Source organism: Micromys minutus, assembly GCF_963924665.1.
Source record: "Micromys minutus genome assembly, chromosome: 1".
Classification (NCBI taxonomy): Eukaryota; Metazoa; Chordata; class Mammalia; order Rodentia; family Muridae; genus Micromys; species Micromys minutus.
This window is the reverse complement of record NC_137969.1, coordinates 74192968-74220833: the sequence shown is the minus strand read 5'-3', so window position 1 is coordinate 74220833 and position 27866 is coordinate 74192968. Positions and strand designations below refer to the sequence as shown.

Genomic DNA, 27866 nt, shown 5'->3' with positions numbered 1-27866 from the left:
TTGCACATGATTCCCTGTTCGGAAAGTTCTTACCCTGACCTCCACCCTCACAGCTTTAGCTCGGATGTCTCCTTCTTGCCGAAGCCCTCTCTCCCTTCCCCAGCCTGGGAGAGTTGTTTTCTTTCCTTTTTCTTGTGGTTTAGAGAGCTTATGTGTATAATACACACACATATATAATTATGCTAATATGTATATACATAATGCATAATATGCTAGCATTTTCTTATGTGACTCTGCACTTTGATTGCAAAGTCATAGGGGAGGTTCTGCCTCATTTTCCATTTTTTAAAAAACGTAATTAAAAGTTTTAAGCTAGCATGTAATAATTGTATAAATTATGGGGTATAGTATGATATTTCAATAAATATATAAAATGCATAATGATCAGATTAGGATAACTAGTGTATTCATCTTTTTCATCTCCTAATAAAAATGTTGAACGTGTGTGTGTGTGTGTGTGTGTGTATTTGGTTATGTGTGTATTTGTGTGCTTGCCTATGGAAGCCAGAGATGGACCCTTATATCTTTCTCTATTGCTTTATACCCTATTTATGCAGAGACAGGGTTCATTGTACCTGAACTGGGGTCACCATTTCAGCTAGATTGGATGTCCAGCTAGCTCCCCGATTTGCCCTGTTAATGCTGGGCACCTATGCACAAGTGTGTGCTGGTGTTTACAAAGATGCCAAAGATCTCACATGGCAAGCACTTTACCCACTGAGCAATCTCAGACTCCCAACTTTTAATTTGTATTTAAAAGAAATTCTTCAGTTTTAAATGGTATGAAAACCCAGTTAAGACTCAGAGAAACCAAAGTTCTTAACTGGAAAAGCTCTTTCGGCCTGAATTTTATCTTCAGAGCCATGGAAGATGGGACGCAGAAGCAGTTTCAGAGTTCTTCACCAAGTCTTTACTTGAAGGAGTGAGCCGGCGCCCTTGCCAGATGCTCTGGAATTGGGGTTGAGCAAGCCTGATGCTTCGATGCTCCATGCAAGAGGGAACTTGGACCCGGAGAGCTGAGAAAGCTCATTATCCCCCCAAAGCCACCATTCTTTTAAAGACCTACTTTTTTTTGCCATGGACTAGATTCATCTTTCAGACAAAGAATCTTTCAACTGTAACATTACAGTCTGAGTTCAACCCTTATTTCCACTTGAGGGAAAAGCTCCAGAGGAAACAGCACTGCTCACTGTGGTAAGTTTCTTCCTGCTAGAATTGGGTGGGGATAAGGGGTTAAGACTAGATTAGCCTAAGGAGATTTTCACTGGGAACCAGTAATCCCTGAGAAGCTTCTTAGTGGGAGGCTCTTGGGGTTCAGTCAGTTGCTATAGACTGGCTTTGTGTGCCACAATCTAGGGAGCTGCTGGCATGTGCCCTGGCCTTTACCAACATCAGAAGAGGTAAATAAAGAAGAATTACAAGTCATCAGCAATTGCTGAGAGGGGCCAGATCAAAGGGACAACAGGACAGGTTTAGTGAACACTAATTGGGAATGAGCCTTGAGTCACTAAAATGAGTTCAGAGAGTGACGTGTAATTAGCCACCAGGTTGTATACCTGCTTGTATTGTTCTCATAGGTTAACCTCATGGTCTAATTAATTGGTCTGCTTAAGAAGCCAGCCCGCCTGGTCCTTTCATCATTGGGCTCTTGTCAAAACACTTAGCTCTGCCCTACAATTTCTGAAGATCCTCAGTGGTTCTTCAGTGCTGCCCGAGCTATTATTGCCATTGCTGATTTCCAGTGCACAGTCCCCACCATCTGGCTCCTTGCAAAGAACCCGTAAGCCTTTTAAAGCCGTAATAACCCTTGTGTAGGTGCTTTGTAAGAAATCTATAGGCTTTTAACTAGGATGTTAGGGGACAGAAGCTAGAAGGGGGTGAGATAGGATCTTACAAAATCAAATTTGGTAAACAGATCTGACAAGGAAATCAGAGAGAGAGAGAGAGAGGGAGAGAGAGGGGGGGGGGAGAGAATGCATGTTATCAGGAAGACCTGGATGACACTTCAGTTCCGTTAAATACTCCTCAGTTGTTACAGGACGTCTGTGGCTCTGTCTCACTTGTCTTACCCACAGTGTGGTGGGAAGACGCTAATGTCCTCCCAGCCATAAGTCACTAAGTGGACTGAACACTCTGCTCTGCTTCGCTCCAAGATGCCATAATTCATGGGTGTTAGATTTCATGTAGCCAACACCCTCATCAATCCACAGAGCAAAGTTTTAACCTAATCAGACTAACTTGTCACCTCTTTGTGTTTGTGCATGTATTATGTGTGTGCACAAGTGTGTGCGTGTACATGTGCAGGTGTACATTCGTGTGTGTGTGTGTGTGTGTGTGTGTGTGTGTGTGTGTGTGTGTAGACCAGATAACAGAGACAGGGACACTGTTTTCCTTTGTCACTCTCTGCGTTTTTCTCTAGAGGTAGAGTCTGTTAATGAACCTGGAGCTCACTGACTTTTTGCTAGCCTGGTTACTTGCAGTCCTGTTTTCCCTCGGCTGGGGTTACAGGCGTGAGCAACTACACCCATCTTTTTTATGTGTGTGATGGGCATCCAAACTCGGGTTCTCATGCTTGTGCAGCAGGTGTTCTTACCCACTGAGCCATCTTCTCAACCCAGTACCTCTTGTTTTAATGTACATTTATTTAGTTTCTGGCGAGAGTAAGTATATTTTCATAGTAGTTTAAATTTCTGAGATAGTATTGATTAAGAGTTTGATGACAGGGGTGAACATGATCAAATTACATGGTATGAAGTTCTCTAAGGACTAATAAAAATACTGAAAAATATCTTGGAGAAAACAATGTGTAATCAGATAGAGTTGATTTGACTACTGGCCTTGTTAGCTATGTAACATGTAGTAAGCAATTTTACTCCATAAGCCTCAATTTCATACTCTAATTGAGTAATAGTGACCTCATAAGATTCTAATGATTTAATTATATATATGTATGTATATACACACATGTGTATATACACACACTTAAAATAATGTCTAGCTTCTAGCACTATCTAATATATGCTAGATGTAATTACTATTATTATAAAAATGTTCTAAATGCCAGTGTGGGGTTCTGCACCGGATCATAGAACAGAAAACAGCATGAGGAGAAAACGGGTAAACTCCAGATAAGTGTGGAGTTTAATTAAGAGTTCTAGTTCAGCTGGGTGGTGGTGACATGTGCCTTTAATCTAAGCACTGGGGAGGCAGAGGCAGGTGGATCTTGGAGTTTGAGTCCAGCCTGGTCTACAGAGCAAGTTATAGGACAGCCAGGGCCACACCAAGAAACTCTGTCTCAAAAAACAAAACAAAATAAAACAAACAAACAAAACAAAAGCTATTCCAATACATTTGTAAGTTTTAACAAATATTCCACTGTAATATGAGGTAGCATTAATGGGGAAGTGGGTTAGGTACATATGGGACCTATCAGTGAAAGTCTCTGCAAGTCCAAAGTTATTCCCCAACACAAATAATTATTAAAATAGATTCTCATGCTTGATATTTATTTTATTCTCACAGTTTCCCAAGATGACATACACTATGACTCTTGTCATATACAAAGGGAGAAACAGAGGCACCACACAGAAGTGAAATAACTCACCCATGGGCACTCCTCACTTCAGGATCACAGTGGAGGAATGGTTGCTGGGCTGGGCTTGAGGAAAATGCAGTGACTAACATGGATTAAACCCCTGCTTTGTGTGAGGCATGGTCATAGGTACTGCGTACGGGGAGAACAGAGAGCAGAGAGAAGATGGTCTCTGTACTCCAGATCAGCTGAGCAGGAAGCCTGGCCTTACATAGTAATTAAATATAAAATGGGGCACAGATGCCAGCTTCTCGTCCAAGACCCATGCTCTAAACCATTGCCTAAACAAATAGAGGGGAAGCACAGATTAGAGCCCTAGAGGCATGAATGGGTCTAGCAGGGGCTTTACTGCCGACCACCTTTGTGGGGATTACCATCTGAACCTTAGCCAGGAGGGAGAATTGACTTGGGTAGGAAGCAAAGAAAACCCAGGATGTGTCTTTGGGCCTGCATTGAGCTACCCTTCTCTTCTCCTCCCCTTCCCTTAGTGTGTGCAGCCCTGACAGTGGGACCACAGCTGTGTGTACTTTGCTGCTCTGCTGAGCACCTCAGTCGGGACAACAGCTCACTCAGAGCCCTCAGAGCATCACTTTGGTGTCAGTTAACAACTGTTCCTCTTCTTACCACACCCCTGCAAACTTCAGATTGCTACTGTGCGGCTGGGTACCTCAGAAACACAAGAATCACATTGAATAGGTGACCTGGCTATTTGGAAGTTAACCTGGTGGGCAAAATGTGCCCAGGACTGCTTACAATACTAGGCAGTGAAGGACTCTGTTAATAGTGGCATGGCTATGTCCCTTACATTTCTGTTGGGCCAAGGCATTGTGACATTGTGACAAGGCATTGTATCTAACTATATTAGATGATGAGCCTTTGGTTAGGTTGCTAAGTGTTTGCTAAGGAGGCAGCTTCATGGAAAAGGGAGAATGTGTCCTCCTGGGGAAAGCAGTTAGGCCTCGGGTTCCCACTGGTAGGTTACACAATTATCACCCGATCGTTGAGATAATTTTAAGACGGCACGTGAAGATAACATAGTACTTTTCACGTCACTGAAGACTGTCTACTCTTTGAGAATGCTCCTAGCCCTGGGATTTTTCATCTCTCTCCTCCAGTATTTGCTTTTGAGATATAGTCATTAAATAGAAGTCCACTTGCTATTTTGATGAATCCAAGGTTTTTGGACCTTTTATTCCATCCTACTGAGCTCAAAGCAGTACTCATGGGATGGTGGAGCAGGAAGGGACCAGCCTCTGAAGTAATCACAAAATACTTTATTTTTACCAGAAGGCTTCAGTCTCCAAGACAGTGATGGTAAGATGGGAGGGCAAGAGAGAAAGCAGGGAGCCAGACCAGGGAAGGCACAGTTGGTGGTGCTCTCTGACAGCTAGATCAGTTCAGGGAACGGACGAACTGGGCCAAATTGCATGTTGCTACGAAACATCTGGCTGGTGATCCTACTCCCAGTCTCATCTTCGGTGTCATCCCCACTCGACTTTCGGAGAGCATTCTGATATAGCACAGCACACACACCTGTGATCCAGGCAGCTACAGTGCCTGCAGCGAAGATGCAGAAGCCGATGAGCAGTAAGAAGATGTAGTCCTGGTGGTCCAGGTGTGTGATGCACATGTACTGGAGTGGATTCCCCACCTGCGAGATGGGCCACCCTTTCAGCTCAGTGGGCTCCGAACATGTGGCATTCTGGGAATCTGTGAAGAGAAACACAGTGGGCAGGGTGCTGAAACATCAGGATTCCCAGTGTCCTAAGCCAGACGGAAGAGATATCTGGAGCTCACTGCTCAAAGTGTGGCACAGGGGTTGACAGTTCCTAGACCTTGTTAGAAATGCAGAATCTCAGGCCCACACCATGCTGTTTGGGTCATCTGCTTTGTAAAAAGAGTCCCAGGGCATCTGGTGGCATACTACACTTTGAAAAGTGCTATGCCTGGAACTATATCTTACATCCAGACTTAGCTGCATCCAGACCATGATAACAGCCTTTGCTTAAGACCCTCTCTAAGGGAAGGAGACACCTCAACAGTGGGCAGAGGGTTGGAAACTTATATGAGTACACTGTCACTCTCTTCAGACACAACAGAAGAGGGCATCAGCTCCCAGTATAGATGGTTGTGAGCCACCATGTGGCTGCTGAGAATTGAACTCAGGACCTCTGGTAGGCAGTCAGTGCTCTTAACGGCTGAGCCATCTCTCCAGCCAAAGGTTGGAAACATAAGCATGGGATGTTGGAACTTCTACACAATGCTTCATCAGCCTCCCAGCTCTCTTTCAGTCTGTCTTTGCCTGCTCCTGGCCCTTCTCTGTACTAGTGCCTGAGTTGGCTCAGTCAGCTGAGTTCTTCTGAAAGGACCCGTGGGTCACCAGTGACTTCACAGCCAGGGGCTTTTAGGAGGTGGTACCTAGCTGGAGGAGGGAGGTCACTGAAGTGTGACCGTGAAGGTTCCATCTTTTCCCTGGATCCTTGCTCACGCTGTGCTCCCTGGCTACCGTGGGTGAGCAGCTTTGCTCCGTGCTCAGCTCTCTGCTCTGATGTTCTGTTTGATTACAAACCCACAGCGAGGGGATCAAGCAATTGCAGGCAGAAGCCTCTGAAAAGTCAGAGTAAGCCTTTGTTCTTTTAAAGTTGTTTTTGTCTTGTATTTTGTCACAGTGATGAAAAGTCAATTAACAGAGACCACTGATATTGCCCAAGAGGATCAGACACCACCCACCTTCATGAAGGGACAAGATTCCCAGAAACGTCTTTGTATGGACGTCTGCGGAGCTCAGCATTAAGACTTTGCCAGTAGGTGGAACAGCTCTACTTCTTAGCAATGGCATGGGCACTCATCAGTGGGTCCCATGAACGATTTGAATGGTCAGTCCCTGTTAGCAGCTGATGCAGCTCCCTGGCTGCTTCTCTGATCGCTGCCCCAGATCTAGCACAATGTACTTCAGTATATAGCAGAAGGAAAAGGGGGCTCTTGAACTATCCGATCCAAATCGTCATTCACTAGTCATGCAGACTTTGGCAGGATGCCCCATTTCCTCTCTAAGTCCTACTTTCCCATCTACAGGCACCGACCATGATAGGTATTCTCAGGGTAGCTAACAAGGTGAGAAGGCAGGCTACTGGGCCAGGTATGCATGGCACTTAAAGCACCACCGCGGCTGTGTTTTTCTAGCTCCATAGACTGTACCACATCGATGTATACATAGAGGGACCCTGGTCAACACACCCAGCACAAGATGAGCTGCAGCTCAGAGTCAAGGCCAGGTTTTGCACTGATCAATTAGTCACAGTTATAACTACTGTTTTATAAGCTTTTGAGGGTACGCATTTTATCTCATGTAATGCTTACAATCATCTTGATCTTTATAATATTTTCATCTTTATAAACAAGGAAATGGAGATTTAGGAAGTTTCATGACTCAAAGGACCTAGGCAGGAGACTGAAGACAAGGACTGAGCTGTTCCATGGGAGCTACAACCAAAGGATGTAACAGAGATGCACCTTTTAACTCCAGGGTAGGAACTGTGCAACGGTGTGCTGGCACCAACATCTTTGATGACAAGGACATTAGGGAAGGAGGTTTGGCTAGGAAATCCTAACAGAAGCTAGCGGTAGGGGAATTATATATAGAGCAGGTAGGTTTGGGTGCCTGTGAACAACAGTGGAAGGGGTGTGGTTCCCGCCCCTTACTTCTGTGTCAGTGTTCCAGAAGGAAAGTTACATCTCCAGTGTCATCTGGTAATGCTACTGCCAATGAGCTGTTGCTGAGGCTGTAAATCTAGGAGAAGCCAGTGCAAAGACTGTGGCATGCGCACTGTTTGCTGAGATCACTGAGAACAAGAGAGGAAGCCATTTTCCTCTACATAGAACGTGGCCAGGTATCCCTGTGGCCCAGCCTGCTCTATAGGACAGGGTTCCCATAGAGGAGAAGGGCTGTGGACACGAAGGGACAGAAATCCTGTCTTGCTTTGGCCTAATTGAAGGCTTCCTTCGCTCCTCCTGAAAGTTCAAGAATGAATCCAGGAAGAAGCTGCTCCAGGATTTGATCCAGACAGGTTTCCCGGGTCACCTGCTCAAACTGCCAGCGACACATCCAAAGAAAGACAGATTTGAAAAAGGAAAACGTGGGATTCTGAGGGTCGGAGCTGTGTCTAGGGGTTTATCTCATTCTATTTTTAAAAAGATTTGGCTTTCAAATTGGGGCTTGGGCGGCAGAGATGAGACTAAACATTAAACACACACTTCCCGGTTTGAGAGCATTAACTTTGAAAGGAGCAATTAGGCAGCGATTTTAATGCATTGTTAGGCTGCTGTGCGGGTGAGGGATGTGGGTGGCTGTCAGGAGGGAGGCCTGGGCTTCTCTACAGCTTCCTTCTCTCCCCTTCCCCCATCACATCACTGTCAAGGCTGAGCTTCTCTTCCAGTCTCCTGGCTCTACAGTCCTAGGTTTGCCAGCCATGGTCCAATTCATACACAAAGGCTACACTGCCCCAGCAAGGTTTAACTCTTAGATACATATTATCAAAAAGGCTCCTGTGATTGCTACTGTGGACCTCAGAATGGCCCCACAGCGCCTGTCCTGACACTCAGCCTCTGCCACACTCAATTTTGCTTCCCTTCGGTGCTCCTGGCAGCTCACTATTGCACTTGTCCTATGTTTCACACCTTGATCACCTCTTGCTCTGGCCTTCACCTGTAGCTGGCTGTGTCACACAACTCACCGTCTAGGTAGAGACAGCCTCTTCCTCAGTCTCTACCATCCAGTTCTTCCCATTCTGTAAGAACTATCCTTAAAGTGCCTCTCTACACTTCAGACACACCCCCTTCATAGGTCACAGAACATGCCCTGTTCCCATTCATCCACAGTCTTCTCTCACCCGCCACAGCCCACCCTGTGTAGGCTTCTTATATGGCTACCAGAGGGAGTTTTAGCCCTGGAATGTGAAAAGCATATCTGGTCATTGCTCTTACTAATAAAAGCTATTATTCACTGCTATGTGTAAGTATTTAGAGAGTTTTGTATTTTTGTTTTTGTTTGTTTATTAATTTCTAAAGACAACTGGATTCTAGTTCAGTTCTACTGTGGTTAGAAACATGTTCTGTCATTTTGAAAATCCTTAGAAATTTTTTGATAATTTGTAGTATAGTCTAGCATCGGGGAAATTTTAGTGAATTTTCGTTGTTCTGAAAAATACTTATTTTATCTTTGTTTAGTATATTGCTCTGTAGTATTATAGAGATCGATACCCTTGCTAACTTTTAAATTTAATTTTATCTTTGTGTGTGTGTGTGTGTGTGTATGTGTGAATGTTTGTGTGTGTGTATATGTGTTAGTGTGTGTGTGTTTATGTGTGCATATGTGAGTATTAGTGTGTGTATATGTGTGTCTGTTTATGTGTGTGTATATGTGTTAGTGTGTGTGTGTGTGTGTGTGTGTGTGTGTGTTTATGAACGCCAGAGGTTGATGTCTTCTCTTAATTTCCACCTTGTATATTTTGTGGCAGGGTCTTTCACTGACCCTCGAGTTCGCTGTTTTTGCTAACCTGGGCTGCCAACAAGCCCCAGGGATCTCCCTATCCTATATATGGTCTAAGTCTGACTTTTAACATGGCTGCTGGAATCAAATCTCAGGTTCTCATGCTTGAGTAGTAGGTACTTTACCTACTGAGTCATCTCCCTCCTAATCTATGAATAGAGATGATCTCATGCTTTGTTAGTCTATTGGTTGTTTATTAGTTCCAGTGGGAAGAAACTGTACCCTTTCTAGGCACAGGTTAACCTAAAACTGTCATATCAAAGTCACCATTTCATGTAGTTCTGTCATATTTTAACCTATGTTAAAAAGATGAATGGAAAGTTACCACCATTGCCCTTTGGTTGTTGACTAATAGTTCTGATGGTCAGTACTGCTTTCTGTGAAGACTGCCGTCACCAGTGTGTCTGGAGTGAGTTCTGTTGACTAGTGTTTGCATTGCTTGTCTTTTCCCATCACTTCAGTGTTACCATTTTTCTATATATAAGGCATATTTTTGTGAGCAACTTAGAGCTGGGATTTTCCCCCTACCAAGTGAGTAAAACTTTCTGTTGTTAGTCTATTGACATTTTATATCTAGTAACTTGTTACTTGGCTTTATATATTTATTTCATGCATTTTGTGTTCTATTTCTTCACCTTTTTGCCTTCTTGTTTATTATGTAAATCAATTATCTTGTTAATGATATATTTTTAATCTGACTTGGAGTCTTCAGAGATTATATATCTGTATACTGATGTTGGAATATTTGATATGTGATAACATGAAGTATTAATAAAATTTAGCTGTAAAACCTGTTCTGAACCAACTTGAATTTGGTTTTAAATATTGCCGGGCTAGGGAATGAGTAAACTGTATATCTATTCTTCTCTCTTACATAGGGCAACCACGTGCTATGCTCTGATGAACTCCAAGGGGCGCCATTCACATTATATAGATGGTGTGTCTAGACCACCTAATATTCCTTCTTCTAATATTACTCCATTGGACCCAGAACATCTGCCCCAGCTAAAACTCCTAGGCACAATTACAGATGTTATTAATGTTTAATTACTTGCAAATGGTTCCTAAGGAAAGATAAACTATCACCTTGTTTATTTCTGCACATAGCATGTTACTCAGGCAGTAAGCGTGTCTTCTAGAATGAGGTGTACACAGGGGCCAGGGGTTCTGTACTCTAGAACCATGTATTAGTTGTAAAAACCTCCGAGGCCTCCCTTTGAACTCAGGGTTCCTTCTAAGAGGAACCTTTCCTGGGTCTGTGGGAAAGACCATGATCCTGGGCAAGACCATAGCCCAGACGTCCAGGCACTGTGTACAGAAGGAAGCAGGCCTCACACAAGCTCTATGAGTGCCTATCTGCTCTGTGTACTCAGGGAATGAGCTATCTGGGCCTTGGTAGGTGGAGAGCCTCAAAGAGGGAACAGGGTACAAGGAGAGATGGGATTTGAAGATGTTCCTGTGCTGACCTCTCTAAAGAGTCTTCCCTCCTAGCATCTTTTCTCTCTGCAGTATTTGGGAATCAGTTCATGGCCTAGTGAATAACAGAGAACATTTATCATGGAGCAAGATCCCTAACTTCTTTCAAATTCTTGTTTGAAACGGAGTCTTATTGGGTTTCCCAGGTTGTGAGCTTGCCCTGTCTGTAGTCCAGGAAGTTGTGGATTTGGGGTCCTCCCACCACAACTTCTCGAGGAACTGTGATTATAGGCAAAGCCCCACTAGGTCTAGTTCCAAATCCAATTTTTTTGGCTTACATATTTTGCCAAGTACTTCTTAGCCCACTTAGTCTCCAGGTCTTTGGCTCGTAGTTTAAAACAGGTTTTCTAGGTGGAATCTGAAGAAAATAAATCACTGTGATATCCTTCTGTACAGTGGGTGAAGCTCCAGAGAGGACTCCCTAGGAAGGAATCTACACAAGGTAGCATAGCAGTCCAACACCAACGCCGACTGGAGAGCAAGACCTTCACCATGTTCTCATGAAACTTTCTACTCTTGACTCTTCCTTTGCCTGTGGGGATCCATGCCCACATCACCCAGCTATCTTTCTGGGATGTCCTAAGTTGGGCTCCACCAAATGACAAGCTGTTTGTTTTTGTAATTTTTCTTTGTTATAAAAATCGCTCTGTGCTGGCTAGTCTTATATCAACTTGACACAAGCTAGTGTCATTTTGGAAGATGGAACATCAGTTGAGAAAATGACCCCACAAGAGTAGTCTGTGGAAAAACCTGGGCGCATCCTCATGGATAGCAAACCATCTATAAAATTTTAGGAGTGAAGGATACCACTACTCACCCGTGGACAAGGAAGAAACAAAGGAGTCTCCTTCCTCTCATCATACTTATATTCAAGGCATAGGCAAACACTGTGGGTCCCCTTCACTATTATATGTCCTGATTCTTTTTTTCTTTTTTAAATGAAAGGGATAGTCATTCTCTTTTTACAAAAAGATTTATTCATTTATTATATATAAGTACATTGTAGCTGTCTTCAGACACACCAGAAGAAGGCATCTGATCTCATTACAGATGATTGTGAGTCACCATGTGGTTGCTGGGAATTGAACTCAGGACCTCTGGAAGAGCAGTCAGTGCTCTTAGCCACTGAGCCATATCTCCAGCCCATATGTCCTGATTCTTAGTGGTCTTACCATGTGCACTGCTACCCTCGTCTGAGCCACCATCCCCCCTCACTTAACCCTCTTTCCTAACAATCTCTCCTACATACAGCAGTGGGAGTCAACTGTCAATCACAAAGCATGCTACTTCTCTGCCAAAAACCCTTGTAGGCCCCCTTGTCACAGTGGAATTAAAGCAAATCCTTGTGTAGCTTATTTGCTGTGTGGCCTGGCTTCTGACCTGGCTGTTGTGTTGTTTCCTCGCATCCCTTCCCTTTCCCCTTGCTGTGGCTATTCTCACCTTCTTGCTTGTCAAGCACAGTGCACCCTAGTGTCCTTACTATTGCTCATTCCCCTGTCTAGGAAGTCCCTCCCTCACCTCACTTCACATTCTTGTGGCTTGTCCCTCACTTTTTAATTCAGTTCGGTATAGAATTCACCGGGTAGAGACCACCTGATCTGAAGTTTCTGCTTGGGCATACTCTTCCCCTTGAGAGTAGTTGTTGCTTAGAGTTCTCCTCTCACATGACAATGTCGGCTCCACACAGTATGTCCAGGCTGGGCTTTCACACTTCAGTAACTATCACTTGGGGTAAAAATGCCATACCTCACCTTGGCCAAAGGCTAAGACCAGAGATTCTTGGCTAGTACGAGAAGATAAATTGAGACAGGTAAAGGTTTGCCTAACATGACTTTCGTTCCAGTCTTGGTTGGTGGGTTTGTTGGTTTGGGATAGATCTGAATCATTTTGTAACCTAGAATAGCTTGAAATGCACTGAGTAGCCTAGACTAGTCTTAGACTCTGCAGTCCTCCTGCCTAAGACTTCTGAGGACTACAATTGCAAGTATAAGCCAGCACATCCAGCTAACTTTAGTCTTAGCTATATTTTAATGAGATGTATCAGGCATATGTCAGTTATTCCTTTATGCTGAGAGAAAGACCAGATTTTTCAGGACGGGATGAAAAGAGAGATCCTGGCCTTAGGACTGTATAGTGCATTCGGTGCTTTTCACTTAGTGTGATCAGTCTGAAAGGGTTTACATCACTTCCTCAAGAGTTCTGGGACCTCATAGTCCTTGTGCATGAAGCCGTAGTAGGGCAGTAGGGCAATGCCTACTTTCCCTTGCTTTTGTCTGTGAACACCCACAACCATCCCTTTCCCGTACGCTACCAGCACTTAGAGTCACCCCCAAAAAATCTGGGTCTTCACCCAATGGAGGTGACAGTGGTAATGAGCACTGTTCAGCATTTGGGACTGTGGTGCTGAATACTTCATGTGGATTCATCATTTAACTTCTACAACAACACAAGGGAATAGGGACTACATCATTTTCCAGACAAGAAGACTGGGCTGCATGAAGATTTTTTTAAAAAAATCCCAGTCAGGTAGTCTTTAAGTATTAAAATTTAGGCAGTTCAGGGTTGAGTATGTAGCTTGGTGGTAGGACATTTGCCTCCTGCGCACGAGGCCCTGAGTTTGATCCTTAACACCATATAACAGCAGCTTCCAGAGCCATCTCAGTCTCACATTTCAAAAGCATGTTTGTCCTTGGCTGATGGCTTGGTAGTGTCATAGGAAACCTCGTATGAAACTAGGGGACTGGGGTGAGAGGCAGCATTTGAGATGTAATAAATAAAATAATGAATAAAACAAAAAGAGAGAAAGTCAATGTGATTGTTTGTGTATGCTTGGCCCAGGGAGTGGCACTGTTAGGAGTGTGGCCTTGTTGGAGTATGTTTGTTGCTGTGGATATGGGCTTTAAGATCCTCACCCTAGCTTTCTAGAAGTGAGTCTTCCACTAGCAGCCTTCAGATGAAGATGTAGAACTCTCAGCTCCTCCTGCACCATGGCTGTCTGGATGCTGCCATGTTCTGCTTTGATGATAATGGACTGAACCTCTGAACCTGTAAGCCAGCCCCAATTAAATGTTGTCTTTTATAAGAGTTGCCTTGGTCGTGGTGTCTGCTCACATCAGTAAAACCCTAACTAAGACTGTCAGTCTTTGACCTTCATCTCATAGAAAGCGACATGTGGGTTCTCAGGGTGGGTCAGTGTTTTGGTTGTACTTGTCACATTTAGGCTTCTCTTCTTTTTCTTCTCCACAGCCCTGGAAGATAGAGATGGGACCATTTGCCTGGCACTAGAGACCATTTGTTTCTCATGGGGGCTCTTCTCTTTAGTTATTTTTTCTTGTCTCCTGAATATTTGCTCTTTCTTTCTGAATGAGCAGATTAACTAATGATTGGATCTCTTTTTTTTCTTAGAAAGATACTCTCGTTTCTGCTCAGATTATCACCTTGTATCCTTCATCCCACTAACAAATAGAAGGGAGAATTCCTAGATAGTAGACATACTGTGTACTCTTGTCTTCACCTTCCATAGTCCACCCCTGACTTGGGTTCAGTCTCATCCTAGGCACCTGGCAGTTAAATATGACAGTTTTGGGTCTTCTAGGGTGCTGCTGTTTGGTGACTTTGTCTTTTTCGAATGTCCTTTCTGCTCTGTCCCCCTCCCCATACTCATTCTTGGTATGCTTCTTGAATTATGCCACCCTTTCAATAAATAACATTGCATTCTCAAGAGTTTCTGTGCTTGGCCCCCAGAGTACATCATTTTAAAGCTTCCCTTTGCCAGTCTCATGTCATTTGAGTCCAGTGTTCACCAGAGTCTGTGATTCTTCACGTGCTGGCCTGTTCTCTATTCTGAGCTTTTAACTCTCATTGTCTCACAGGATCTATTGCTCAGCAACTCAGGTTGGGCTGGTTATCCTTAGCCTTACTGATGCCTCTTCTTCAAGAGCACTGAGAACACCAGGAATGGGGAATAAAAGGATTTGCCTCCACCTGGGAGATCCCTAAGTTGACCAGAGCAGAGGGTGGACAGGGAGGGCTCTGGGAAGACAGTCAGAGTCAGCAGGTTTCAGTCAGCTCTGACTCACTCCCACCAAGCCTCTTCCCTGAAACACACACACACACACACACACACACACACACACACACACACACACACACACACACGGCATTGTTGGACTTTCACCTCGTCACCCGTCTACAGCAGCTCATCACAATGCTGTAAACTCTAAGTAGAAATGGCTAAACAGTCTCTACCTATGACAGACTGTGCCATAGGTGAAGACCTGGGTGTGAGGTAATCTAGGAAGACCACAACTATATCCCCAGAGCTGTGAGAAGATAATTAGGCAAAACTAAGGGGGGCCTTGGCAGCTGCACTTATAAGGTATTGGGGAATCAAACTCAGAGTCTCACATCTACTCAGCAAAATCCTACCACCAAGTAGTGAACCCCACCCTGAAATACCTGATGTTTGTTTTGTTCTGAGACAGGGTCTCATGTGCAGCGCTGACTGAGCTGGAACTTGCAGCGTAGACCAGCCGAGTCTTGAACTCATGAAAATGCTCTTGCCCCTTACCTGTCTCCCAAGTGTGGGGATGGGCAGTACCTGGATAGTACTGCCTGCTTTTGAAATGTTGCATCTTTCAGTTTTTTTTTTTAAAAACCTGCTTATCTGGGCTGAGGGAAAACATCTCATTCAACCCAGGCTGTTATGGTAAAACTCCTGGCTGGCTGTGTAAACAATCGTGAGAACATAGTCTAATGAACAACCACTAGACTCCATCAAGGTCTAAGACTAGCAACACTTTCAGGATCAGAAATTCGTGGCTCTGATTTGCACACAGTCAAGATTAGCAGCTAAGAGATGAAGTCAGAGATGTACAGAGGGAAGCCTCAGTTATCTGTAACTGGGTGGGGAGTACATGCCCATCTCCCCGGTTAGACCATGAGAACGTGCAGTGTGTCATTCTTAACTTGGCCTCTGATATGCTCAGATAATAAATTGATCTCAAGAGAAATTGCCCTGGTCTTTGTCCAGCTCAGTGGCTGTTCATTCAGGTGCCCCCATTGGTTGTAGGTGCTTGCTGACTACTTTCTTCCTGTAATAAAGCTTAGCTCTGAGAGTTCCCTTTGCTCCTCTGTAATTCCTCAGATCTTCTTAACACAGTTCTCCTTTGCTTTGCTTATCTCCTGGAGAGTTTATATTTAACCATGGTGAGTGTGAGACTATGAACTACTGAGAGCCATTGTCTCAGGTTGGCTTGTTGTGACCATTGAGTGACTGGAACCTTCCGCTCCTGAGTCACACCTATCTGGACCAAAAATTCCCATTGCCCTAAAAAGAACTGCATCATCACTACGATGTGCTGTCTCATCACAGGGCTAAAACAACGGGGCCAAATGATTCTGGACTGAATCTTTCCAACTGTGAGCCAGCAGCCACGTTCTCCTGATAAGTCAGAAATATCAGATATTTTGTTAGAGTGATGGGAAGATGGCCGGGAAAGTGTTTAGCTCAACGAATTTCTCACAATTCTCCAAGCTAAACATTAGAAGTTACTCCTCATTTCCTCCTTCCTTTTTATTTTTCCAATTTCATTCAACCATTTAGTGTGCCCTTCTCTTTGTCAGACTTTGTGCTACTTTTGAAAGATTCAGAATACTATCATAGAGCTCCCAGGATACCAAGAAAGAAGTTAAATTAATATAAATTTATCACCTACAATTTTGCCTGACAGGAAGTATAAGGAACCCTGAGCTGACCAGTTCAGTCCTAGCTCCTGTTTTCATTTTCCAAATTCTCCTGTCCTATTTCTCTATACTCCCTCCCCACCCCTGCTATCGGCCTCTGTTCTCTGCCTCCTGATTGTCTGCAGGTGCTTAATTCCTAACTCTCTCTTCAGACTTGCCTGCTTTCCAGAGCTTCACACAATACACATTGTCCTAGGATTTCCATGTTGGCTCTTAAAAGGTACATATAATTGGGGCTGGCTTACAGGTTCTGAGATTCAGTCATGAGGCTAGGAGGAGGGTCTCAAAGCCCACCCCCACAGTGAAACATTTCCTCCAACAAGGTCACACCTTCTAATAGTGCCACTCCCTTGGCCAAGCATAGTCAAGCCACTACATTGGGTGTTGAAATGGGGCCTTTTAGGGATGGACCCTTGTCTGGCATTCTAGCTGTATCCATCATCCTGGATCCTGCCAGCATGAGGTGCTCCCTATCTGTCGAGATGAGGAAACTCAGGTTGGCTGTTCTGGCCAGCCTTTTACTACCACCTTCTGGAAACCTGAGTTTGCTAGGTGGTTTGGGATGTCACGTGGAGAACTACAGCACTTCCCTGCTCAACCTTTAGACAACTTACCCACAGAGGTCCCATTTGGATTGAGTAAGGGAGCCTATCATAATTATCTGGCTGGCCACCCTTTTTTGGGGGGTGTTTTAGTCATTTCCCTTTATGCCCCTTCACTGTCTCCAGAAAGATGATCTTCTGGCTTCAAGGCCAGGGTATGAGATATGACAGGCAGGCTGGCAGAGCAGTTGACAGTGTTCTAACCATCTGCTGTACAGAGATTCTCACGTTCTCTCAGCTCCTCTCCCCTCCTTGGCCTGCCTCTGGTCTTTATTTCAATGTCTCTGATGGAGGGGCTTGGAGCTGGGTTAGCATTTATAGTGAAATGGTGCAAGACCTGAATTCATTGTGGAAATCTAAGTTTTGGCACAGCTGAGGATGACTTTGTCCTTGGTGTGTTGAAATGGGGCCACTATCCTATTATAGCTGCCTGGATACAGGATGAAATGGGCACGGAATGAAACTAAGATGTTCTCTGTTCAAAATGCCCTCACAATGACTTGGACCTGAAGAAGCGCATGACCCAAACCATCTGTTCCCCGCAGATGTCCTTCGGTTGCCTCATGTACCCACCTCTGTGTCACCCTTGCCCAGGTTCCTCCTTGACTTTTGTCCCCAACATTGGCCTCAATTAGAACTGCCTAAGGATACAACTTAAGAGTTGACACAAGGGGACCTAAAACTGCCACATTCCTATCTCTGGTAGCTAGTCACTTTCTGAGTTCTTGATTTCTGATGGTTTCCAGTCAAACTGCAAATGCCCCATGAGGGAGACATTTCAAAACACTATTACCCATTAGCATCTCAGTTCGAATTAACTTGTTTTCCATCGAGAACAGCCACAGAAGCTCTAGAACACAGGATGCTGCCATAGGCCTGCCAATGACTCAGAATCTCAGGGAGTGATATTTTAGTGCTCATTAGAGTTTAAGGGCCTCTGCTTGGGGTGTCAGGCCTGGGAGGAAAGTCTGTGGCACTGACTACCTTGTGGCAGAAAAGTTGATGGAACTTAACACAGAGAAGAGAAGGCTGCCAGAACCAGAGGCTTCTTGCTTCTTCCTTTCCTTTCCTCACTGTGGTTGTTGCCATCTGTACCAGGAATACCTCCATCTCACTTTTACCCACCATGCACTTGGTTACTTGAGATCCTATCTGTTGGGCATCATCTCCTCTTATATCATGGATGTTGTCTTAGTTAGGGTTTTACTGCTGTGAACAGACACCAAGGCAACTCTTATAAGGACATTTAACTGGGGCTGGCTTACAAGTTCAGAGGTTTAGCCCATTATCATCAAGGCGGGAACATGGCAACATTTAAGAAGGCATGGTGCAGGAGGAGCTGGGAGTTCTACATCTTCATCTGAAGGCTGCTAGCAGAATACTGACTTCCAGTCACCGAGGGTGAAGGTCTTAAAGTCCATGCTCACAGTGACACACCACTCCAACAGGGCCATACCTTCTAATAGTGCCACTCCCTGGACCAAGCATATACTAATCATGACAGATGTCTTATCTTTTTATTTAGATCTGAAGCCTTCAAGATAAAAGGGTCTTTGAGAACTTGAAGTTCTGCTCCCCTATTTTAAAAAACAAGAAAAGTGGAGCTGGAGAGATGGCTCAGAGGTTAAGAGCACTGTCTGTTCTTCTAGAGGTCCTGAGTTCAATTCCTAGCAACCTCATGGTGGCTCACAACCATCTGTAATGAGATCTGGTGCTCTCTTCTGGCCTACAGGCATACATGCAGGCATAACTCTGTATACATAATAAATATATCTCAAAACAACAACAACAACAAAGACTCAAATTTAAGAAGTAGCTCTCTCAAAGTCACTCAGTGGGGTTGCTACAACCAGGGCAGGGCTTTTTGACTTTTCAGTCTATTTTATGTCTCTTCGACCCTGGCTGACCTTATTAGACAGGAATTAGAACTTCTCTGTGTTACAACCATCTTCACATATTTTGCACATGAATGAATTGGTTGACATGCCCAAGAAAACAGAAAAATGGAGAATAATCTTGGACCTGGATGGTGATCTATCTGTTCATCTATCTGCCTGCTTATCTATCTATCTATCATCTATCTATCTATCTATCTATCTATCTATCTATCTATCCATCCATCCATCCATGGTTGGCCCCATCCAGTAGTCACTCACATTTAAGGACACTTGCTATATAGTTAAGGTATAAAATGTTCCTCCAAAACTCATTTTGAAGGCTTAATCACTACCGCAATGCTCAGATGTGGTTCCTTTGTTGTTAGCATTCTGTCTAAGCTCTGCCCCACAGTTACCTGGCAATAACCAGGTATGCCTGACACTATAAAAGGGGCTGCTAGTCCCCTCCTCTCTTGTTCTCTTGCTCTCTTACCCTTTACTTCCTCCCTTTGATCATTCTCTCCATGTGCTCATGGCCAACCTCCACTAGTCTCCCTCCCTCCCTTCCTCCCTCCCTCCCTACCTCCCTCCCTCCCCCCCTCTCTCTTTCCCCACACTCCTACTACCCTCTTAACTCTCTTTTCCATGCCCCGAGTTATTCCAGTGTATATTAGACCATCACATGGCTGGTCTCTCGGGGGAAGGGATGCCTTACCATGGGCCCACCAGAAGTACCCCCTTCTTCTACATGTCACCACACCTCTATAGAACATATTTCCACTCTCTTTATCTTTTTATAAACACATCATTTGGGATTGAGTTGTGAGTGCTCTGACCTAATCAATGGGTTAATCCAGTGATGAATTCATAATTTGAGATCATTTTGGGAGGTGGTTGAAACTAGAAAGTGGGGTGTTGTCATATGAAGTAGGTCACTTCCTCCTTTATCTCTCTGTTCTAAGCCTAGAAACCATGGAGACAGCCAACTGTGGACTTCAATCTGTGAAATATGAGCCCAGGCAACCTTTTTCTCCTGTGTGTTATTGTCTCAGGTATCTAATGGATGTAAAAACAAAACGAAACAAAACTTCAAACCAAAATCAAATACCAACAACCAACTAACCAACCAAACAACTCAATAACCCCCTCCAACACAAAGTAACACAAAGTAACACAGTAACGAATTCAGCATAAGGCTCCCCTGTTAAAAGGCTTGCTCAGCTTTATGAGAGTCACTATCCCCTATGGCTATTTAAATGGGCTGAAATAAATAACAGTTAGAAATGCAGTTCAGTGGCACTCCAAATTTTAAGAGCTCAATAGCCAAATACAACTAACAGCTTTTATATCGGATATTACCTCTAAGGGTTCACAGTGCTGCAGAAACATCTGCAGGCTGCCTTGGGCCAGACTTTGGGGGTAAAGAGGGAGCCAGTATAACTACCAGGAGCGTGGGGGCTCAGTCAGTTTTTGGAGAACATCCTAGAAATATTTAGCACTATCCCACTAAGGAAAATAAATACCCTGGGAAAAATTCAGTAGCCACTTTCACCTTCAGATATCACTAATGACTGGAAAATTACAGCTTCAGCCAGGAATTAGTTCACTTACTTGCTGACCTGGGCTAAAAAGAAATGAAGTGCATGTATCTGTTTTAACCCTATACCCACCAGGGCTCAGCGGGGCACCCAGCATCAGGCATATCCTAACGTACTTCCATTTCTGCTGTCCTTTGTGTTTGGAAACCAAACTGCGACAGACTGAATACTTTCATGCATCTGGTTCAAGTGTCATTGTAGGAGTTTGTTTAATACTTTTGATAATAGTGCCAAGCATCTTGTTAATTTGGGAGAGTTTCCATATTCCTGTTTCATATAACACTGATGAATTGAGGTGAACAAAACATTTTAATTTCCTGTAAGCCTCCCTTTCAGTTGGGGGTGGGGTCTCGAGCTCAGGATGGGATACAGGAGAAGGATATACTTTTGTGCCTTTTCTTGAGTCTCCTCCATTTCCTTTCAGGACCTGGTCTTCCTTCAAGGTTTTCCATAGTTGCAGAATTCATTTTAGCTAATTAGAGAGTCCAATAATTCACCCCTCCCTCTGATATGAGAGCCGATAATGGCTTAGGGATACTTACTCTCCTCACAAAGTTAGTACTCTGGCAGGGACCTTTTCAAGGTCACGGCATTGGGGGCGTGAATAGCCTATGTCTAATTTCAGCTCCGTAGTAGGCAGTAGCTGGAGAGACACAGAGTAAAGCTTGGCTCAGCCCTTACAAATCACGAGGCTGTGCCACCATCCTCTGCTGGGCAGACTTTCTTGCCTTCTTGCCTAGAAAACTGTACCTTCACACCTGCTTCTGGAAGTGGCATTTATTTATTTATTTATTTATTTTTTGGGGGGGTGTTGAACTTTAAGATCCAGACTCACTGATGCAGGCACAGCTCCCTTGGTGTTGCTGATGCAACCCTGAGTCTCATAACTCACTGGTAGGTAACCAGGTCTTGATTCTGGCTTTCAGTTTGGCTTCTCAGGGTCTGGAACTCTGTGCTCACAATTTATGTAATGTCCAACTCCTTCCAGGAGTCCCCTCATCTCTTTCCTCATGGATTACAGTCCAAAGTCATAATGCTCACCTTTCCAAATTCTATGCACACCCCGTCTGTACCTCTGGAGTCTCCAGTTTTCTAGACAGCATTCTGTGCATGAGCTCTTCCTGAAGCCCACCGCCTCTTCAAGGAACCGCTTGGCTGACATCTTCTCTACAGTCTGCCAACCACTTGTTTACAGAATGCTTATGAAGTGTCAAGCTTAATGCTAATAGCAGTTCACAAATGTTCTTGTGTCATCATTATGACAGCCCTGGGTAGGTTGGATCTATTATTATCCGTGTCTTAAAGATGAGGAAATCAAAGTTCAGAGAGGTTAAATGACTTGTCTGATATCCCATAGGGAGTAAGTGGCAGGCTAGTATCATAACATGTCTATTTCTCTCGAGAACCTGAGCTTTCAGCTCTGGTCTCTGCTGTCTGCATGGTCTTCCCATCACGAGAGCCACGGTTGGTGTCTAGGCAGATACTGCTTCAGTTTTATTTAGCTCTGCTGTGCCACAGACCATGGGACACATAATGGTGGTGCTTATCTCCTCGCGGCATGTGAATCTCGGTCTCAGAGCCTGGGTTAGTTATAACCATTGGCAGTTGTGTGGCAATGGGAGTCACTCAAGACCATTTGAAGGGATGAAGAGGCAAAATCTGTTGCTTCTCTAATTTTTTAAAAAAATATTTTAATTTTATGTGTATGGGTGGGTGGTTTGCCTGCATGTCTTGTAAGTGCACCACATGCACACAGTGCCTGCTGAAATCAAAAGAGAGTGTCATAGCCTGTGGAACTGGAGTTGTAGACAGTGGTTAGCTTCTATGTGAGTGCAGGGAACTAGAAAACTGAACCCAGGTCCTCTGAAAGAACAAATGCTATTACCTGCTGGGCCATCTTACCAGCCCCTAATTTCTTGTTTCATAAGTAACGTAGAGATTGACATTGCACCCCATGCTGCCCTTAATGCTGCACTACAGGGACCACACTAGTGCTGAAGGGTAGTACCTCCTTACCACAAAGGAACCTGTGAGATTCTCCTTTACAATAAGGCTACTCTGCTTCATTGATTTCTTCCTATATCCCAAACTGTGGCTATGTGGGGGAAAGAAGTGTGAGTTCCATTCTAGAACATGTCAAGTTCACCATTTTGACAGCCAATGTGTTATAAGTAGGAGAGTTTGTAACTGAGAGTTCACCAAGAGTGTTTGCATGTAAGCCAAGGTATGTCTATCCTGTAGAATAATTATAGAAGAGTCAATTGAAATAGTGCTTCCTTTGCATTAAAGTCTAGCTAAAGGGTGAGAGACATATACTGAATTTTACTGTGTGTTCAATTTGGTATATGTTTCTGTGCATGAGTTAAATACATGTGCATTTATACATGTATGTATCTTATGTATATGTAATTTATAGGCAGGTATGTATATGTGTATATGGCTATACCTAACTTTGTGTTTGTTTATGTATTTTTATGCGTTTGCATACTCATGGGCTTGTGTGTGTGTTCGTGTGTGAAAGGAGGAAGGAGGGAGAGGAGGAGGAGGAAGGTAAGGAGAATGAACATGAGATTGAATGAGACCCAAACAGGACTAGCACTAGAATAGATTTCTCCTTTTGGAGTTTGGGTAGATTATGAGAAATCTGGGCAAGTGACAGAATATTGCAATTACATTTTGATAGTGCCTGTAAATGATCTTTTGTGAGTTCTGAGTAGTAGGCAGATAAGAAGTAAAACTACTTTAGTTTACTTAACTAACCCGATACAAGGTGATAGTTCTATGATTTTCAGATTTAAAAAATAATTCAGTCTCATAAAGACCTTGCTATGGTTTGGGTCTAAAATGTTTCCCGAAGGTCTGTGAAAAAGGTAAAGGTTTGGTACCAGTTCCATGCAGCTATTAGTAGATGGAGGGAGCTTTAAGAGGAAGGAACCAGGAACTTGTGCAGCTGGCTCCACGCCCTTGGCGGGGTTGTTGGGATCACTGTTCTCCCAGCAGCATCTTCTGCTACAGGTTCTCATTCCTCTGCTTCAGGTCTGAAAGCAGATCATGGAACCTTCAAAACTCTGAGCCAAACTACTGGATTTTCTCAGGTATTTTGACAACAGTCCCTAAACCAAGTAGCTTAGACTTCAATTTAAAATGGATTAAAAAAAAAATCTATTAGTGGTATGATTTTGAACAAGCCAGTCTATTGAGACATGGGAGGACAAACTCACAGAGACTTGTCTGGCCATGGCCTATAGATGTTTCTGAGACACCAGCAGTGAACAAGAACAGGGGGATCACATTTCTCCCCGAAGTGGCCTGTGGGGTTCCTCTGGGCCTCTGGACAGCACAGGATGAGCTGACCAGCAGTTGTGGGACTCACTGTCCAGTGGAGGAAAACCGTGTCTCCTTTTATCTATGAGGGGTTCCTGAACTTGACAAGATAGTTACACCTTCTGCTGTCTTTGAAAACATGCTGTGAAAAAGACCTGCTTTATAATCTTGCTCAATTATGGGTTGAATTGAAAGAGTCAAGGAGTCCAAAGGAGTCAGCCTGAAAATTCTGAGAAGACTCAACTGTAAAAGCAGAAATTTGATTAAGGAAAATTGCATGGAGGCTTGGTGAATTGCATGGTAGGCTTAGGAGCCAGACTAGAAGGTAAATTGCCGTGCTGTAGTCAGGTAGGGGAGGAGGTTGCCCTGGCAACCTGGTGGTCACTGCTCAAGGAAGATGTGTATGTATAGCTGGATCATACAAGACTAGCATAAGGGTGGGCCTGTCCGTATTCTGTGGTGGAAATGGGGGAGGGACTCATATGGTCTTAGCCCTTCCTGTGGCTAAGATAGGCTGAGGCAGTTAGTGGGTACTGAGGAAGGGAAAGACATTTTCTTCAGTGACGTAGCCAATGCTAAGTTGCTCATGTTTCTATAAATACCTTGTCTGTGTTTATTGTTAACAACTCCAATTAAACTCATCGATCTCTTTCTCTCTCTCTCTATCTATCTCTTACACACACACACACACACACACACACACACACACACACACACACACTATAAAAGAAAAAAATCTAGTGGGAAAGGAGTAGGCTAAGAGACAATGGGGGAATGAATGTAACACATTACAGATAAGTAACAAATGCTAGTTAAAACATATCTGAAATGTGTGTGTATATATGTATGTATGTGTGTATGTATGTATGTATGTATGTATGTATGTATGCATGCATGTATGTAGGGATGGGCAGTAAAGGGTGATGACTGCCCAAGATATGATGTGAGCTGACAGGAATAATCACATTTAGGAACTGCATTTAATGTATGGTGGTTGACCCTCTGGTAGAGAATTCCTCAGAAACCATATTGTCTGGCTCTTAGAGAAGATGGTAAGAAAGATGGTAAGACTTAAGACCTGCTCCTGTCTTCAGTCTTAGTGCTACTGAAATTTCTGACAAAGTTACAGTTCCTTATTTGTTACTCTAACAAGTTAGGATGAGATTTTTGGCAGATGCCCAGGGCACAGAAGTTAAGGAGGCACTGACTCCGAATGCTTATTCTCTGTGCCACTTTAAATCTGCTCTGGAAATTTGGCTTGCTTCACTCTAGTGTACTTCCTGCCTCAAAGGCCTTTTAAGACATGGCCACTGGGATCTCTGGAGGGCTGAGGACTCTTTTCACCAATTCTGCAGTGCCATTCTTGGCTAAGAATCGTCATGTTAGAGGGAAAATACTAGTGGCCCCAGGTTTTCTGTAAGGGGCCTCATCTCTCTGAAGCTTTGACTTACCTGAGGTTGAAGGACACAGCAGAGTCCCTGCGATGTGAGACACTGGGGTGCTAAGGGAGCCATGACAGAGAGGGTTGGCTAGTGGCTGTACCTAGCTTGGAACTTTCCCAGGTAAGGTTATAATGCTGGACACTTCCCTGTGAGGTCAGCATTTTGAAACAAGTCTTTCAAAGGCTTTCCTTCTTTCCTCTGTCTTTTGCTGTCCTCGGAGCTCCTATGCCTCCCTGTCTCTGTGGAACTTTCCCTGAGTCCTGTTGGATTCTCCCTCACCTATAAAGGGCTGAATTTATTTTAGACCCTGGAAAAATTCAGTCACAGCATTAATCATATTAACACAGTTTACCCATGGACCCCAACGCCCTTGAATTACTTTGTTACTTTACCATTACAGTACACATTTTGTATCATTTATATACACATTCTGTTGGCTACAACTCTGCAGATTATGTAATATGTACCAGTTTTACAGATGGGGCACAGGTGCAGAAAAATGAGATGTTTCTAAAGGCACACAGCTAGAACTCTGAATTCTCATTCTAGAACTTTTACTATTAAGCAGTATAATTAAGCTCCAGGCAACCCAAGGAGGGGCTGGGCCAAACAATAACAGTACTTTTTAATCATCTCACGCAGCTTTCCCTCCCATCCTGACCATCTTTTGAACATCCCTCCCAGAAACTAATCCCTCCCATGGCATCGCACCCTCTTCCCACTGCCAATCAAGTGCTTACCCGGATAGTCCTTGTGGGACACTAATAAGTGGATGGCGAACTCCAGGAAGGAGCAGTTGCACTTCCAAGGGTTCCCACTTAGGTACAGGGTCTGGAGCACCATCAGGTGGTGGAAGCCATTGTGGTCGATGTTCTGCAATCCGGTGTTTCTGAGGTCCAGGTACCTCAAAGAGGTGGTGTTGGCAAAGACATATTTGTCCAGATACAACAGGTGAGGGTTGTTTGAAATGTTCAGCCGAACCAGGTTGGTGAGCACTGAGAAACTGAATGGGGAGATGGAAGTTAGGTTGTTGGAGCTGAGGTCAAGGTAGATGAGTTTGAAGATCCCGATGAAGGTATAATCCATCACCTCTCGAATCCGGTTGTTCTGACAGTCCAAGTAAACGAGGTCACTGAGGAATCCTAGCTGCAGAGCTGGTAAACTAGTGATTTTGTTATTGTTCAGGAATAGCCTCCGGGTGTTCAGAGGAATTTCAGTCGGGTATTCCGTTAGCTGCCTGTCTATGCAGGCAACTTCTTGGTCTTGACACTGACAATTGTTTGGGCACTTGGACCCTGATACCAGCCCCATTCCAAGAGAAAAGAGTAACAACTTGGGGCTAGGGCCTAAAACAAGGGACATAGTAAGAAGCCACGGTTCCCCTCCTTCTACCTTCCTGAAGGCGGGTACAAGCTGTCCTTCTGATCTGAAGGCGGCAGAGGGGTGGGGCAGGGCAGGGGATGGGTGCTGGAAAAAACTAACACTCTAGCTTTGTGCAAAGCAATTTTCCATTACAGGAGAACTGAACAGAAGTTGAAACACGAGGCCCAGTGCCCTGCTGCCGGCTTGGTGGCTCTGCAGCTTGCTCAGTCCGGAGTGCTGTTGGAAGTTTGCCCACTTGGCAGCCTTGAAAGGTCTCACCCTTTCCCTGCCTTTGTAAGTGAAGGGGAGCCAGGGGAGAACCGCATGACAATGAGGTTGCCAGTTGACACTTTTGTGATGTCAGCAGCCTCCGGAGACTCTGGGACAGAGAGAGAGAGTGTGAGAGAGGCTTCTCACCTCTCCTTCTGGGTGGCGAGGGGTGTTTTGTGCATGTAGGTAAGCTTGCTCTCTGGAGGTGTGGGGACACACATGAGGGCACTTTGTGCATGTGTGTGTCAGTGTATGCTTGAAGTGTTCATATCAGCTCCGAGTGGAGGTGTCGAAGAGGATTTGGTAGATGTGAGTCCTTAAGTCACTCATGGTGGGAACCTGGGATGTCTCCAGCCCTGTCCTCCTTTCTGATGATCATCTATCAGAGCAGATCTTTCCTTGGGCTCTAAATTTTAAGGGATGCCATTTGGTTTTAGAAGATAGGAAAGGGGTTTGCCTCTTTTGTAATAAATCCTCTGATAAGGTGAGACTCTAAGATATTATTTCTAGGTTGTACACGTCTTTATCTACACTTGGATTGTGTGTGTGTGCGCACACACACACACACACACACACACACACTTGCATGTACATATTAGTATTTTAAAAAGACCTTTTTGAAATTATGTTACTTCCCTTAAAACAAAGCCCAAATGCACAACAGCAACAACAACAACAACAACAACAACAACAACAACAACAACAACAGTGAGCGTGATAACATGAATCATTTATTTCGTGTATTTTTCTAGGACTGTAAGCATAGTGAGTTCAGGTCTAGTGTTTCCACTGTGAGTTTCTTGACAGATGAGAGTAGCCTCTAGAGGAAAGGGCTCTGGAAGCTCTCTCTGGGCTGTGTAACTCTCTCTGTGGGGGAAGGCCCGAGGTCAGAAACAAAGATTAAGTATCCTGGGAGTTAAAATGGTTTATTTATGGAAAGTAGTACCTTATTCTTTAGAAAACTTCACATATGATATAGGTGGGAATATTAATAACTCAATGAAACTTATATTTAGCTTAGCACAGTGCC

At 44.2% G+C, this 27866-nt stretch overlaps 1 protein-coding gene across 1 annotated transcript; it reads right to left on the bottom strand.

Moving 5' to 3' along the window:
* Positions 1–3542: 3542 nt before the first annotated feature.
* Positions 3543–26681, bottom strand: LRRC52 (leucine rich repeat containing 52). Its single transcript, XM_080939624.1, has 2 exons — positions 25945–26681; positions 3543–5302 (listed from the first exon to the last, which is right to left on the bottom strand). The coding sequence occupies exons 1-2, from the start codon at positions 26564–26566 to the stop codon at positions 4980–4982; spliced, it is 945 nt and encodes a 314-aa protein (XP_080795750.1). The 5' UTR covers positions 26567–26681; the 3' UTR covers positions 3543–4979.
* Positions 26682–27866: the final 1185 nt, after the last annotated feature.

Bases quoted from the DNA above. Each gene is read 5' to 3' on its own strand.
- LRRC52 (XM_080939624.1), bottom strand. From the start codon at position 26,566: ATGTCCCTTGTTTTAGGCCCTAGCCCCAAGTTGTTACTCTTTTCTCTT. The intron at 5,303-25,944 runs GTAAGCACTTGA...TTCTCTTCACAG, and splicing joins GTCCCACAAGGACTATCCGG to ATTCCCAGAATGCCACATGT.